We start from the raw sequence: 17,388 nt of genomic DNA on the forward strand, positions 1-17,388 counted from the left end.
AATTTTTTAAATGTTACAATTCATGAGTCTTAGAAAGAATTAAACAATTTAAGGCAAGATTTTGAACTTTATATACAACTTTAATTTGAAAAAAAAAGTACTTAAAAAAGATACACATGCTTTAACAATTCAATTCACATAAACACAGTAACAAAAAGCATTGGTGCCAATTCTCATTGGATTCCCCAGAGAAAACAGGTTCTTGGGATGAACCATCATCTTCAGATCCTAGAGCACTGACAAGAACAAAGAATTCTGGCACAGGACTTATATGTAGCAGAATTATTTTTACTTGATGAAGGCAATTTAAAAATTAGTGTCTTGGCCTGTTTGTGTAGAGTTTTGTCTTTGAGGTTTATTTTAAGGTAACTGTTAGAAAGCTTTAGGAAGCCAGTGGACTATAACTGACTGCAGTCTAGTGCACAGAGGCTACTTCCTCCTCCCTAGCACTGTTTTTTTTGGTATGGGCTGAAGATTAGCATTTTACAAAGAAATAACTTATATTAAAATATATGTATTCTAATGATCAAAGAAGGCACAAATTGAGTTAAGAGACAATATCACCTTTTGAATTCTTGTTAACTATACAGTATTATAATATATACTTTTAGATATTAATCAGATTTCTTGTCACTGAAAAGTGACATTACATTTCTAATTCTGTTTCTGCTAAGATACACGGTAACAGATCACAAAAAGGTTCACGAGTCCAGTGACCACCTTTTACAAACAGTATTTTTTTAAGTAGCTAGGTGACTCATGGAATGGAATTAGTTCTCTCTCAAAAGAAAAAAAATTCTAGTGCTACTTACATCTGCAAAACAATTTAAGCAAATGTTAATTGTGGAAAAAGCAAACAATGGTGCTTTGATCTTCATTTCAATTATCAAGTAGACAACACACTTTAATATAAAAAAGTTCACATACCATACTCATAGAGGTTTCCCTACAAATGGACCATAGTATTAGGCACCAAATATTTCAAGTTGTGATTTTTAAAAAATGTATTCCAATGATAACACCCTTAACTCTTAATTTAACTCTGTAAGCATCATCATTTCTGTCATCACTTTGTAAACTTCATATTCTGACAAGCTGAAATCAGCTTGTCCTCTCTTGGTACCCTTCATTAAGTAGTTTGTCAGGTTTCTCTTAACTACTAAATTTGCTACATCTCTATTAACTCTCTAAAAATATTTGAACTTCTAACCAAGAAATTTATTATATATACATGTTTACCAAAACTAAACAAAATTATGTCTGAAATGGGAAATAAAAATTAATCTTTTTCTTGTTGTTTGTTTTTTTGAGACAGGATTTTTCTATATAGCCCTGGCTTTCCTGGAACTCACTCTGTAAGACCAGGTTGGCCTTGAACTCAGAAATTTGCCTGCCTCTGCCTCCCAAGTGCTGGGATTAAAGACATGCACTACCACTGCCTGGCAAATCTTATTCTTAATGGGTACTCCACAGTAACTTCAAACTCCTTTCTTGAAATTCTGATTTCATTGTATTACAGAAAATAACATTTTTATGTGAATGTACAATGTTTACAAATACAGGACAATTTACACAACACCTTCAATAAATGTCTAAACTAAAATTCAGTCAGGACCCTAACTCCTTATCCTGCCTGGGCACCTTACCAAACAAAAATGGCATAAGGCTGAACAATTCCACTTATTTAATGAGGGAGTAAAGTATAAAAATACATGGAAGTGAAACTCCAATTTCAGTTCACATCCTTGCAAATTATAATGGAATGATAGAATTTAGAATACAACTATATAAATGAATCTCAGTTACTGGGCAATAAACATTATGTTAAATAGGTTAATAGTGAAAATAACAATCAGAAGTAGAGAAAATAGTATTTTTGTGGGGAAACTGTTAGTAAATAAATACATGACATTTTGTCCTCAGTAAGGTGAAAATGAATGAAAACTACTTTCTCTTTAATCAGAAATGAAGTGCCAGTGAAGCATATAGTTAAGTAAGGCACTATTATTTACAACTTCAGAGATTGGCACTTACTCTGAAAAGGCTTTAACAATGAACAAAAGCAGTATTTTTTCTACTTCTGTAAACTACTTAGTAGTTCCTAGCACTCTGACTCCTGTCTGTGCTGTACTGTGCTTTTGCCTGTTGAGTAGCAGCTACATCTCTCCTTTGGTGTCTGTGAGCATACACAGTGGTAAAGGCTGTGAGGTGTGGAACAAAAACAATTTGCTGTGTCTGTGTAGGAAGAGCACAGACAAAGTGACTGAAATGACACAGTATTATGTCAAAGTCTTTTTCAGGACTTAGTATGTATTAAGTTTGGGACTGGTAGCATTCAACAAAATGACTTTGAAAGAGCAATGGCTTCCCAAAATCTGTAAAAGTTAGTCATGTGACTGACAGTTGGTCCAACATGTTAGGTTTATAATTTCTTCCAAAGAATGAAATCATACAAAGTTCCCAAGTGTGTGTATATGCGTGTGCACACACATGTGCATACATTTATAACTCCTTGCTTCCAAATCTCAGAAGTTGGAGGTTTATAGGTATGTTGCCGCAGTCAGCTGATACCATTTAACTGTCTCTTTGCTCAAGTTGAAATCTTTCAGTGGCAGGGTTATTCCACCCAAGAAGAAATTCTCCCGCAAAGATTCTGAACTGAGTACACTCAGTTGAAGTTCTCTCTGCCTTAGAGTTTCTTTGCTGTATCCACTATATACAAGCTAGAGGGGGGAAAAAAGGAGAAGGTTTGGTTTCTTGGAATCTTTTCAACAAAATGTAAGGCATCAGTCAAAGAGTGATCCAATGAATGGCACTGACTACAGCAGCAGGATTGTCTCAATGTATCAAAAGCATGTTTTTAACTTCTGGAGTCTAGGATTGAACTAACAGTCCTGTCTGTGTTAACACAGAGACTGAATAAAAGCAAGACCAATCATTGTCAAAAAACAACAAATCCCTACACTCTCAGACATGGTTTCTGTGAGATGGAATTGATGGGGAAGGGAAAAGAAATTACCTGGTGATTACCTTAAGGTGATCTAATCGCTGGAGAAAAAAAAAAAGAGGGTGAAAGGAAAGCAAGTTGGATAATATAATTTTAAAATTATCTTGCAAAAACAGATTAAAATGCCACTGTTTTCTTTTGTTCTTTAAGTGCTATATAGCAGGAAGTGGTAACTTGTTAGTCACAAGGAGGCACAAACCCACAGTGAAAGTGCAGTTAGTAGCGGATCTACCGTGCTCAAAGCTACTGCTACTTCAAATCTTCATCACAACAATCAAAGTTTTTACTTTTCCACAGAGTTTCTCAGTAAGTTCTGAGAAACACTCTAGGCTGTCTTATTGTCTGACTAAAACAACCACACGGACACTTGCTTGCATTTCACTGTCTTGACAGGGTAACATTAACTAGTGGATTAACTAGTGGAAAATCCACTAAAAAACTCACTGCTATTTTACATGAGTAATACCAAGTGTTCTTTGGTAAACACTGCATGTATTTTTAAAGAGTGAATGATCTTCTATAGGTAGGTGTCTGTGGGTGAGAGAGAGGGATAGAGAAAGAGAGAGAGACAGAGTCTATAGATAGCCCAGGCTGGCTTTCAATTCACATTATAATCTTCCTGCTTCAACCCTGTAAAGAGTTATGAGTACAGGAATTTACCCATCTGGCCTTTCCCTCTTCAAGTTTTATTCATTAAATTAAAAATTCATATATATGTCATTCATACATGAGTAGGTGCCCGAGGAAGCTAGAAGATGGTGTCACATCCCCTAGAACTGGAGTCAAAGGCAGTTTTAAGTCCCCTGATATAGGTGCTAGGGCTGAACTCCAGTCCTCTGAAAGAATAAGTGCTTGTAAGTGCCAAACCATTTCTTTAGTCCCATGCTTGGCTATAATCTTGATAAAAGTTCAAGTTGTCTTCCAATCTCTGAGGAGATGTTTTTTGTGTGGATGAAATGCTAAGATACGTAAATAATACATCTACCTAAAAAATAGGTAAGGGAGCAAAATGGGGGAATTTTAGCAGGTTTTACTAGTTTAATTAATTACTGATCTGCTAGTTGGCCATGAGTATCTCAGCAACAGTTATACTCAATACGGTTCAGCTCACACAGTTTTGTTTTGTTTTGTTTTGTTTTTCCAAGACAGGGTTTCTCTGCATAGCCCTGGCTGTTCTGGAACTCACTCTGTAGACCAGGCTGGCCTTGAATAACAGTTTTTTTTAAAAGAGGATTTACTAAGAGAAAAACATTCAAGAAGGGCCAGAGAGATGGCTCAGCAGTTAAAAGCACAGGCTGCTCTTGAGGTGACCTGGGTTCAATTCTCATCACCTACAAGGCAGTTCATAACTGCTTTTAACTCCAGATCCAGAGAAAGCAGCACCTTCTTATGGCCTTTGTGGGTTCCACGCACACATCCACTGCACTTACATACATGGCAGCAAAACACTAAGTACACATAACAAGTAAGCCTCACAGAAATAAAGCATTGAGATCTCAAAACAACTACTCTTGGGAACTTCTAGAAATGAAGCTTAGCTTACCATTTCATTGAATGTTGGGTTCCTAGTTTTACGTGAAATTTTGGTTTTACGTTTTGACGTTTTGTGGGTATCTGGAAGCAGGTATGTTTTGACGTATGGATTTGGGTCAGTCCCATCTTCAGTCACCTATAAAGAAAAGCAGTCTCTTAAGAGTAGTGCTTCCTACTGAGGTACAAATTTACCCTACAGTCATCATTTGTCGCCACTCACGAGATCTTTGATGTGCATCACCATGATGAAGAGGGTGCCATTTCGGTAAGAAACAGATAACTTCACTGCTCCTCCTATTTGGCCCGGAGTAGGGCTGAAGGGACCTGCACCTGAAAACAGAAATACTCTCCTCTTTATCTCAATGTGCCTGAAATGGCTCACACTTCAGCAAAAGAACTGCTGCATGAGGGCAGGGTGAGAGGAAAAAGATAGGAAAAGTAAATTTCATGCCACTAATTTGTACCTTTCTGGCAAATGCATGCTAATTATTAGGAATGCAAGTTTTTCCAGAAATAGACTGGCTTAGAAAGACTTCTCTGGAATGAGAGGGAGGGAGACAGAGACGGAGAGTTTGTTGCTCTTACAGACTCCCATAATGGCTTACAACCACCTACAATTCTAGTTCCAGGAGATGCAACCCCCTCTCCTGACCTTTGCAAGCATGTATATGATATACATATATACATTCAGGCAAAATACTCATGCACATAAAATCCTTAAAAGAAAAAAAAAAATACAAGGAAGACACCTGAAGAATGACTGATGTCTAAAGCTGGTTTCTGGTCTCCACACTCGTACCCACATATCTACTTCCACCCCATCACAAAAGTCATCAGTTATCAGCCAGCAAGAAAAATATAAGCTCACCTGCAGACCCACCCCCACCTCCACCTCCACCCCATCACAAAAGTCATCAATTATCAGCCAGGAGGAAAAATATAAGCTCACCTGCAGACCTAGCTATTCCTTCAGCTTTCTCATCACGAAGTAAGGGGTGGAAAAAAGTACAAACAAGATCACACTAAGAGTGAAGAGAAAAAAGGCTCATTAGTTAATTATTACATAACAAGGGAGACTATGTTATATTTACTTCTTAGATTGGAAGGTCACCTCTGCTACATCTGCTGATGCATTCATCAAACTCTGTAAATAACTGTTTAATTCAATTTTCCTTTTGGCTGCTACATCTTTTATGTGTGTTCTTCCAAGAACCATCCTATTAGGAAAGCTACAAAAGAAAAACAAAAACAAAAAGGATTTAAATTATTTCATCAGAAAACATTTGTAGACTCATGAACAGCACTTACTTAGAAATATCCTTTGTTATGTTTTTTGCCTGTATCACTCAAAGCACTGTAGATATGCTACTTTTAAATACTCATTTTCTTTATGTAAGTCTAGACATCATGATGCATGTGTTAGCTGGGCATGGTGGCACATGCCTGTAATACTAGGACCACCTGGGAGGCAGAGACAGGCAGATCAGGAGTTGGAGGCCAGTCTCAGCTACATAATAAATTGCAGGCAAACCTTGACTATATGAGACCCTATCTCAACAACCCCTGGGGAGTGTGTGGTGGGGAGATGCATGTGTTATTAATTTCCTGTTTTTTGTTTTATTAATTTTCTGTTATTTGGTCTCAGCTTTAATCATTCACAAATATTTTACCCAATCTTATCTCTAAAACAATCACTACTCAATAATCATAAAAGAAGATACACAAACAATGACACGGGCCCTAAATCAGGTGCCAAAAGCATCATCTCAACTCTTATTTTGGTGATGATAAAAAAGAAAAATGAGTGTAGACAGTAACATATATATGTGCGCGTGCATGTGTGTATGTATGTATGTATGTATGTATGTATATATGTACTGTTTTTCAAGACAGGGCTTCTCCTGGAACTCTCTCTGTAGACCATGCTTGCCTCAAACTTACAGAGATCAGGCTGTTTCTCTGCCTTCCAAGTACTGGGGTTAAAGGTGTGTACCACCACTACCACCTAAGCCAAATTTTATATATCTTTTGAGACAAGGTCTCACTGTGTATCCCTGGCTGTCCTCAAACTCATAGAGATCCATAACCAGCAATAATATACTTATTTTTTTTTTTTACTCATTTTGCCTCCTTGTTTTGAAATCTTGAATGAGAAGAATGTGGCAAAGGAAAACTACTTACTGGTCATTAAGCTACAGTAAATCTAAGGTTTTTACAAAAGAAGTCGGGTAAAAAGCTAAGCAATAGGGGTAGGAGAGATGGCTCAGCAGTGAAGAACATGTATTGCTCTTGCAGAGAACCTGAGTTCAGTTCCCAGCTCCCACATTAGTCAGCTCACAATGGATACTGTAACTCCAGTTCCAGGGGATCCAATGCTTCTGCAGGCACCAACTTGGCAAACACACACAGACACATACTCAATTTAAAGCAAAGCAAACAAAACGAAACAAAAAAAACCCCAAAACCCAAAACTCTTTAGTGTCTTCTTGCCCCTGCTTCCTATGTACATGTGTCACCAGGCCTAATTTAAGATTTTAGTCACAAGTTCATTTAACATAAAATTCTAGTCTTTATCTACCTTCAGTTCTGCATAAGATACATATTTTAAATGTAACTAAATGCTAACCAGTTTCTCACCTACATGTGAAAATAAATTGTTCCCACATAGGGAAGTAAGTATGAATTTTTGCAAGGATAGGAACATACCCAGGTAATTTCCAAAGTGGAAAAATAATACTGAGCTTATTGTGAAGTTCCTGAAACTCATCAAATGTCCGGAATACAAATGATGGCTCAAGGTGTCCTTCTCTCAGAATTCGAACCACGTAAATCTGAAAAGAAATCACATGATAGGCACATTATATTATAATGAAATTTCTTTTCCTGATATAAAAATTTATAGTGCAAGTGCTTTTAAACTTGGTATTGTATGTCACTATTAGGACATAGTGAATAGAGTTCATTGTATTTACAGTACATAGCACTGCATTCTGAGACTGAACTTAGCTACTGGAAGATTTAAATAAAAAAAACTTAAAAGTCAACACTTGTTTTCATGTTTTTTGTTTTTGTTTTTGGTTTTTGGTTTTTTGAGACAGGGTTTCTCTGTATAGCCCTGGCTGTCCTGGAACTCAGAAATTCACCTGCCTCTGCCTCCCAAGTGCCGGGATTAAAGGCATGCTCCACCACTGCCTGGCTTGTTTTCATGTTTAAATATAATGTACCTCTCAAAATTATATAATTAGTGCATTGCCAACAAAAAGAAAAAAATGTTTATGATTTAAGAAAGTAAAAAGAGCTGGGCAGTGGTGGTGCACGCCTTTAATCCCAGCACTTGGGAGGCAGAGACAGGCGGATATCTGAGTTCGAGGCCAGCCTGGTCTACAGAGTGAGTTCCAGGACAGCCAGGGCTACACAGAGAAACCATGTCTCAAAAAACTAAAAAAAGAAGGTAAAGGAAAAAAAGGTAAAAAAAAATTATGGGATACGAGTTAAGGGAACATTTTACTGGATATTTCAACTACTCTAAGTTACAATACTTTGAATACTGTAAGAAGAGACAAGCACATCCGTAAAAAATGAGAGGCATATGGATGTATAAACTTATTATACTTATTAAGTATATTTTACTTAGTAAAATCAATGGCAATATAACCTCAATAAAATGGTTAAAAGTTAAACAGCTTTCTAAACACTACTCATCATACATCAAAACAAAACAAACAAAACAAATCCAGAAACATTATCTAATAAAATATCAGCATGAAGGAGAGAGGTGCAACTCAGTGGTACAGCTTATGGCTACCATTCTTGAGAAACTGAGATTGACTCTGCATGAAATAAAAGGGGGAAAAAACCGTGCCCAAGGGTAAATACTGATAGCGCCAAAGAGTGGAAAACCCAATACAAATCCTGTATTTGTTTCAACTTAAGGTTTGGCAAGGCATGTTGGTACAAGCCTTTAATCCCAGCACTGGAGAGTCAGACACAAGTGACTCTGAGTTTAAGGCTAGCCTGGTCTATGCAGAGTTCCATGACAACCAGTGCTATATAGTAAGATACAGCCACAGAAAAACAAAAAACAAGCTTTATGTGTGTAATGAATGCTATGTAACCATTAATGCCCTGGTTTTGATTTAAAAAAAAAAAAAAAAAAAAAAGGAAAATACTGTATTGAAAGGTAGATGAGAGCTTCAGACATTTTTGTTCATTTGGTTTGTTTATTTGAGACAAGCTCTAAAGCAGCCCTGGCTGCCCTGGAACTAGGTATGTAGATCAGGCTAGCTTCAAGCACAGAGATGTGCCTGCATTTGTCTCCTGAGTACTGGGTTTAAGATGTACATAACTAAGCCCATCTAGGAGTTTAAGACTTTTTGAACTGTACTACTAAATCTATTACAGCAAGTAAGATTACCTTTGAAACAAGAAAAGATGAGAGGAACAAGAAAACACTACTTTGACACCAAAAGAATGTATTTTGGCACTTGTGATTTTTTTTTCTTTTTTCGGTTTCTTTGTATATCCCTGGCTGTCCTGGAACTCACTCTGTAGACCAGGCTGGCCTCGAACTCAGAAATCCACCTGCCTCTGCCTCCCAAATGCTGGGATAAAAGGTGTGTGCCACCACCACCCGGCGATTTTGATTTTTTTGTATTGTTAAGTTTATTTAAAAATCACAAGGGCCATCCGGGCGGTGGTGGTGGACTCCTTTTATCCCAGCACTTGGGAGGCAGAGGCAGGTGGATTTCTGAGTTCGAGGCCAGCCTGGTCTACAGAGTGAGTTCCAGGACAGCCAGGACTACACAGAGAAACCCTGTCTCCAAAAAAAAAAAAAAAAAAAAAAAAAAAAAAAAAAAAAAAAAAAATCAAAATCAAAAGTTCTTGTTTAAGTACATTTACTTATTTTTGGACCATTCATGGAAGCAACAAGCACAAAGCAAACCAATACTTAGAACTACAAGCAGTCAGTGAAAAATGAACAAAGGACAACAGAAACCTTATACATGACCATCTACATACTGAACAAACTTACATAGTGCTTATCTGGGTTGTATTTCTTATGATATGTGAACACAGAGACCTCCTTGATCCGTCCGTCTTGCCTAAAGGAGTATGTTTTTGGTGAGAATGAAAGGATGGGCTCATCATTAGAAGGAAGGCCAGAAAAACGTAGCTGAGCAAGGTTATGAATGAAGAAATTAAACTTTGTGGCAATGCTTCCCAGACTTGACTCAATCAGCCTACAAAATAATCAGAAACTTGTTAATAGTAAGTTTTCATGGAACATATGTTAAACTTAAGATAGTAAAAGATGAAAACCACTTCCTTTTAAAATATTAAGAAAGAGCAGATTCTGGGGATGGCATAGCAGGTTAGGTTATTTGCCACCAAGCCTGATGATCTAAGTCTAATCTCCAGGACCCACATTGTAGGAAAGAACCAACTCCCTATACATTATTATCCTCTGCCTGCTTTACAAGCAGGCAGCATACACTACACACAGAAGAAATAATAAAAATGTTCTTAAAAAAAGTATTAAGTAGATTTTTTTTTCTCTGTCAAGGACTCTCTTTTTCTTTAGGCCAAAGAAAATCTGTTAAAATGCATCCTACTCCAACATGAAGAAATAATATTTGGATTTCTTGAGCCATATAGGGTCCAAGATAAAGAGCTATAGAACTAGAAGATGATTAATATATTACTAAAAAGATGACTACTATTTTAATTCATATTTAAAAAATCTATTAAGCAGCATGGGAGAATTTGGTGGCAAGATTCCCCTAGATAATCATGATCATATTTAATTAGGAAAAGAAGTTTTGAAATGGCAGTTTGCAGAAGCACTTTGTAAGGAAGGCTAGGATTATATATTAGGTCACCAAAGGAACAACAAGATTCAGAAATATATTTAAGTCTAAGACGTGGTTTGGTGGTCCTTTACTTGCTTCACTTAGGAGAACCAATGACTAGAACAAAACCCAAAAAGACTGAGAATTTAGCTCAGCAGTAAAATGCTTGTAAGTACACAGCCTTGGGTTTGGTCCCCAGCCCCAACAGAGGGGAACAACAACCACAATAAAAACTATAAACACCCCAATTGGTTGATTAAGTTAGGAAGTACTGAAAAGTCAGCTTCCTTCATTTCAGCCAAACTTGACCTTATGAAAGATCGGGCCAGTGCTTCATAGCTCCTCTCTACTGAGGAAGAAGGGGGAAATAAGTGAGCTCCCTGCGCAGAAGACATAACAACAGAATTCAGTGAACATGATCACTGGGTCTTGAGAATATGTTTGCCAAGATCTGTTTTTATTGAAAGCAACAGTGACATTCAAATGCTAGCCATGCACTTCAAATACTGTCATGAAGCAATAATGTACAGCCTTAGTGTATCAGAGTCTCCTGCTGGGTTGTGGTATCCATAGAAACTATTATGGTAGAATCTTGACAAAAAAAATCATCTCAGAAAGAAACTTAAAAGCAGCACATTATCATTACTGTGGAAAACATGTTTCTTAGAAAGATGTTTATAAACAAGACTCATCCAGTGGAAATCATGTACTAAAAAACCAGAGATTACACTTTGAGAAGAATAAACATTTTTTTAATCGCTGCTGCAACTTTTAGTAACTGTTTTTCTTTCGGTGCTGGACCTTACAGAGGAGAGGATCAGGACTCTACCTCTGAGCTGCACTCACTAGTCTTCTGTCACGATTACACATGCTGTACCTTGTAAAGAAAATAGTAGCTTCGGCATCTGTAGTCTGGGGCTGAAGGGCATCCCTCACATATTTCAGATCCTGAATACTTGTAAGCTCTGGCAGTCCTGAAGGAATCATCTGTAGGAGGAAAAAAAATTGTTAAAATTTCTGTTGGTCAAGTACTTAGAATTAAGAGAACAAAAATTATCATACATGTGAGGAGTTTGTTAATGTCTTGGGTATTTAAGTGATTCCTACAAATAAGAAATTTAAAGTTAAGAAGTCATACGACTTGCTGGAAGTAGTGTCCATTTATGGAATGTAACACATAAAATCCCAGTCTCCCTTCTAGGATTATGTTTACCATAACAGTTCCAGTCACAACAATTATAACACCTTTTTGTTGTTGTTTTTCTTCTTTTTACTGAGGTGCTAAATATTCTAGGAAATACAGAAATCCTGAGTATATAACTTAATGAATGTTTGCCACCTGAACATTCCAGATCTAGAGACAGAAATGCACTCCACCAGCAGTGAGTGCCCCTTCCAAGCTCCAGTTACTATTACTCTCCACTCGGGTCACCACTTTCCTGACATTTTGTATTTTTTTAATTGGTGAAATCAGACATTGGGGATTCATAACTAATCTAAAAATATTGCACTAACATTGTGACATTTGTGACGACAGCCAATTTTATTCCAAAAGCATAAAACATCCTCTTTAAATTATCAAAATACTGAGGCTCTAATATACAATTCAATGTCTATAAAGACTGTTACCAGTGAAAGAAGGTTAAGAAAGAGGTTCGTTTGCTTTCTTATCAAGTTGTAGGCTTGACAGCAAAGGTCCACAAACAACTGGAAACGAATGGTGGGCTTTTCACCTCCATTAATGACATACGCCATATCAGAGGTAAGCACAAAAGGAGCTCGGTCCCTGTTAAAAGTACACAGAGAGCATATTTACAGACACTCACAAAATAAATGGTGCCACTGCTGTTAAAAGTTATTAAATGAAGGCATGCGAATTATAAAAATTTTCAAAAAGTAGGAAACAGCAAATACTTTTGCATTTTCATAATCCTTGAAAAATCACATTTTAAGGAAAACTATTACATAGCAACTTCATCATTGGAACAGAACTTAAATATGAGATTTTCACAAAAGTGATTACTTAAAAATCTATATCCTCAAAGACAGATTCAACAGTGGTTACAAAAATATGCAGAAGAGAATATACTCATTACCATTATACAAATGGAACCATTTGTAGGAGACACTATGAACTAGATTAAATAGAATACATGGCCATTTACTTCAACAAAGTTTAGACACAAAGTAGTTTTATCTATTGTGTGGTAAAATCATCTCTTAAGGTTTTTTCAATCCCAGTTATGTTCAAAAGAAGACACAAGGGCTAAGACATGTCCCTTCAGTGGTAGTAATAACATTAGTACCTTTTGAAGCTACCAAACATCTGTGCATGGCCCAAAAACTTTCCGAAGTCAATGTGGAACATATGTCCTGTGCTTCGAAGCATTATATTGTCATTGTGCCGATCACAAATGCCTAAAACATAGGTGGCTACACAGCACCCAGCACAAGAGTAGATAAAGTTCTCAGAAGCCTGTAATAAAGACATAAAATGTTAGAAAAAAATGTCTTAAAGGAGGCAAGGTGAGGCAGGGTTTGCCAGTGTGCAGTGGTAATCTATCACTTTTTGTCATAGGGTTTCATGACAGCCCTAGCTGTCCTCAAACTCACATAGATCTACCTGCCTCTGACTTCTAAGTGTTGAGATTAAAGGTACATAACACTACATCAGGTCCAATCCATCACTCTTTAAAATCAATATTTGGGCCGGGCGGTGGTGGCGCAAGCCTATAATCCCAGCACTTGGGAGGCAGAGGCAGGCGGATTTCTGAGTTTGAGGCCAGCCTGGTCTACGTGAGTTCCAGGACAGTAGAAGCAGGAGTATTGCTATGAGTTTCTGGCCAGTTAGAACAAGATCCTGTCTCAAAAAATCCAAGGACAAAAAATTTTAAAGGTATAAAACTATTGCAAACTTCTCTTAACAGCATCAGCATACCAACTGAGCTATGGTCACTGTACTGGCTGGTTTTGTGTGTCAACTTGTCATAAGCTGGATTTATCACAGAGAAGAGCTTCAGTTGAGGAAATGCCTCCATGAGATCCAACTGTAAGGCATTTTCTCAATTAATGGTCAAGTGGGGAGGGCCCCTTGTGGGTGGTGCCATCCCTGGGCTGGAGGTCTTGGGTTCTGTAAGAAAGCAAGCTGAGCAAGCCAGGAGAAGCAAGCCAGTAAGGAACATGCCTCCATGGCCTCTGCATCAGCTCCTGCTTTCTGACCTGCTTGAGTTCCAGTCCTGACTTCCTTTGGTGATGAACAGCATATGGAAGTATAAGCTGAATAAACCCTTTCCTCCCCAACTTGCTTCTTGGTCATGTTTTGTGTAGGAGCAGAAACCCTAACTAGAACAGGAATAAAAGCCAGTCTTTTCATATGCTGTCCTAAAATGTAGTTACTGCTGCATCTCTTTGGCTTCTGTCTTTTAAAAGATATGGGTCTTGCCAGTCTCTACTTAAAGAGTATAAACTGGACAGTGGTGGTTCACACCTTTAATACCAGCACTCGGGGAGCAGAGGCAAGCACATCTCTCAGTTCAAGGCCAGCCTGATCTACAGAGTGAGTGTACTTGGATTCCCAGGGATAGTGAAATCCTGAAAAACAACAACAAAAATTTGAATGGCTCATGATCAGCTTTTAAGTATCATGTTTGTAGATGAGGACATCTATGTTATTGTGGGGACAAAATTAATCTTGTGCTTGCCTTGACTGAACAAAACTCTGGGTTCAATACCCAGCATGGAAAATATAATTTTTTAACCTACATCAATTTCATTTTCCTCTTTACTAGTATAGAGAACATATGTAAAGAAAGTTAGCTCAGAGCAGCAGATAAGGTTCAGCAGTTACTTGAACCATATCTTAACAAGTTAACAAGAAGTACTTGTTCTTCCCGAGGATCTGAGTTGGATTCCAAGCACTAACAACAGGTAGCTCCCAACTGCCTGTAAGTCCAATTATAGACCTGACACTCTCTTCTGGGTTCATGCCAGCACACACAGACCATACACTTAGTTAGCCTTGCTATTCCTGGGGACTACTAACATAATACAGAAGGATATATAGCATGTAATATGCACATAGTGTTTTAAAGCATACATTTTGATTCTTAAAATACTGAGATTATTTTCTTCTTTTTCAGATAGGGTTTGTATCCCAATCAGTCACTATCCTCTTGTCTGAACCTTCTAAGATTGTGACTACAAGTTTGCACTATAATGCTATTAACTAGCAAAATACTGAATTTCTATTGGTCTTTGTGGTTAATTTTGTTTTACAACCCTCTAGAAACCATTGTTAATGATAATAGCAAAATGTTTATGTAACACTTAACACCAATTCTATTTACAACTACCTATTTAAAAAAAAAGCCCACCATAAACCAGTAAGTTAGGTATGAAGATTTATGCCATTTTATAGACAAGTGAAACTAAGATATAGCAAGACTTCAGTATTTGTCAAGATCATGTAATTGCAGGTGGGAATGCCAGAATCCAACACAGGTAACAGGACTCCACTTTGCTGCATCCTCTCTTAGTCAAATGGAAAGAAGTCAAATGTTGCATGCTGTTCAACAATCCCTTTGGGCCATCATTTTATCAGAAATATTAAAGTGAAGAAATACTATCTTCTGCCATACTGATTTCCAGACTACAAAGAATTAATGTGGTGGCCTTTAATCCCAGCTCTAGGGAGACAGAGGAAGGAAGAACTTCGTTGAGATCAAGGGCAGTCTAATTTACACAGTGAGTTCCAGGACAGCTAGGGCCTATGTAGAGAGACCTTTTCAAAAAGAATTTAAAGGGCTGGCGAGATGGCTCAGCGGGTAAGAGTACCGACTGCTCTTTCAAAGGTCCAGAATTCAAATCCCAGCAACCACATGATGGCTCACAACCATCTGTAATGAGATCTGACACTTTCTTCTGGTGTGCCTTAAGACAGATACAGTGTACCTAATTATAATAATAAATAAATCCCTGGGCCCGAGCAAGCAGGGCCGACTGGAGTGAGCAGAAGTACTAAATTCAATTGCCAACAACCACAAGAAGGCTCACAACCATCTGTACAGCTACAGTATACGCATACACATAAAATAAATAAATGTCTTTAAAAAATAATTTAAAAGATGGGAGTGCTCTAACTAAACCTTTCTAAAAGACCCACAATATGCAAATTTCTCTTGCTTTACTTCCACAGGTCAACAGATAGCACTTCAGTGACTATAAAAACGACACATTAATGGTACTAAATTAGGCAGCAAAATGGCATTAAACCTGGGGTCCTTTCAAACAGAGAGTACAAGGGACAAAAAGATAGGGAAGACAAATAACAAAAGTAAAATTTTTTGAAAATACCATACTGAGACATAATTCTTCACAAGCTAATACAAACATTAATTGAAGGAAAACAAAACTAGAGTCTTCTTAGGTTACCATTCAAAGTGTTTATAAGTCTTCCTTAAGCCATATTAACATTATAACAGTTCGTAAGCCTTTATAATAGAACAGAGCAAGCGGGGCTGGAGTGAGTGGGGCAAAAAAAAGTCTTTATAATATAGTCTGATAGTTCTTTAGAATAAAGAAACATACTGATCACCTTTTCATATTCTTCTTCAGAAGGATTGTATTTCCTCAGCCACTCAGCAAGTGGTTTATCTTTAAAGGATCCTGTTACACCATATTCCACTTGGATTTTCCTGAGGGTATCTGAAGCAGGAACTAGCTCCACCATGCCTTTAACAAACAAAATATCAAACTATGTGAAAATGTGTCCCCACAGTAAGTTTTAAAAATATTTATACTTTTCAATCCTTGAAATAAGATACTAAATCTGACAGGTCATGCTGAAAAATGTGAGTGGCCAAAATTAACTTACTTTTAAAAGCATCTAAGGTCTGGAGAGATGGCTCAGCAGTTAAGAGTACTACTGGCTTCTCTTCCCGAGGAACCAGGCTCAAATGTCAGCACTCACATGTCACAACTATCTTAATTCCAGTGAGATCTGATGTCCACTGTGGCATCCAAAAGCACCAAGCACTAAGCACTCACATGGTGCACAAACATACATGATAGCAAAACATCCATATATTGGGCTGAAGAGATGGCTCATTGGCTAAGAGTACTGATTGCTCTTCCAGAGGTCTTGAGTTCAATTTCCAGCAACTATATGGTAGCTCACAACCATCTGTAATGGGATCTGATGCTCTCTTCTGGTGTGCCTTAAGACACTCATATACATAAAATAAATAATTCTTTTAAAACAAACAAACAAACCCATATACATAAAATAAAGTAAGAAAAAAAAAGTCAGGTGGCAATGGCCACCTGACTAACCCTCACTCAGAGGCAGAGGCAGGTGGATTTCTGGGTTCATGGCCAGCCTGGTCTATACAGTGAGTTCCAAGACACTCAGGCCTACACAGAGAAATCCTGTCTCTAGAAAAAATTAAAAATAAAATATGAGTATCTAAAATGTAATGATTGATTTGTGAGTGTTTCATGTATATGTTGTCCATGTGGTAGGTACCTAATGAACGTTCATTGATTAAGAACAATGATAGAGGGCTGGTGAGATGGCTCAGTGGGGAAGAGCACCGACTTCTCTTTGGAAGGTCATGAGTTCAAATCCCAGCAACCACATGGTGGCTCACAACCATCCGTAATGAGATCTGATGCCCTCTTCTGGTGCTGTCTGAAGACAGCTACAGTGTACTTAAATATAATAATAATAATAATAATAATAATAATAATAATAATAATAATAATAATTATAAAAAAAAAGAACAATGATAGAGTCACTTGATGAAGATGTAATATACATCACATAATGAATTCAACTGAGGACTGAGTGAGATAGCTCAGTGATTAAAAGTGCCTGCCATGCTACCATGCTAGCCCTTGAGTTCAATCCCTAGAATCCACAGAAGAAAAATAACTCTTTTGTTTGTTTGTTTGTTTGAGACAAGGTTTCTCTGTGAAGCCCTGACTGTTCTGGAATTAGCT

The 17,388-nt window shown here is 37.4% G+C and overlaps 1 protein-coding gene across 2 annotated transcripts in view; it reads right to left on the bottom strand.

Moving 5' to 3' along the window:
• Positions 1 to 65: 65 nt before the first annotated feature.
• Pik3c2a (phosphatidylinositol-4-phosphate 3-kinase catalytic subunit type 2 alpha) overlaps positions 66 to 17,388 on the bottom strand; it is a 103,157-nt gene continuing 85,834 nt past the window's right edge. For both annotated transcript variants that reach the window (XM_031388019.1, XM_031388018.1), the window contains 11 exons: positions 15,983 to 16,119; positions 12,696 to 12,865; positions 12,019 to 12,175; positions 11,267 to 11,376; positions 9,573 to 9,780; positions 7,247 to 7,371; positions 5,652 to 5,769; positions 5,490 to 5,562; positions 4,761 to 4,870; positions 4,551 to 4,676; positions 66 to 2,723 (listed from right to left, as the gene is read on the bottom strand). In XM_031388019.1, coding sequence (XP_031243879.1) covers positions 2,541 to 2,723; positions 4,551 to 4,676; positions 4,761 to 4,870; positions 5,490 to 5,562; positions 5,652 to 5,769; positions 7,247 to 7,371; positions 9,573 to 9,780; positions 11,267 to 11,376; positions 12,019 to 12,175; positions 12,696 to 12,865; positions 15,983 to 16,119 — 1,517 coding nt within the window. In that variant the 3' untranslated portion in view covers positions 66 to 2,540. The remainder of the gene's footprint in view (positions 2,724 to 4,550; positions 4,677 to 4,760; positions 4,871 to 5,489; positions 5,563 to 5,651; positions 5,770 to 7,246; positions 7,372 to 9,572; positions 9,781 to 11,266; positions 11,377 to 12,018; positions 12,176 to 12,695; positions 12,866 to 15,982; positions 16,120 to 17,388) is intronic.

This window comes from Mastomys coucha, unplaced genomic scaffold (assembly GCF_008632895.1).
Source record: "Mastomys coucha isolate ucsf_1 unplaced genomic scaffold, UCSF_Mcou_1 pScaffold21, whole genome shotgun sequence".
Classification (NCBI taxonomy): domain Eukaryota; kingdom Metazoa; phylum Chordata; class Mammalia; order Rodentia; family Muridae; genus Mastomys; species Mastomys coucha.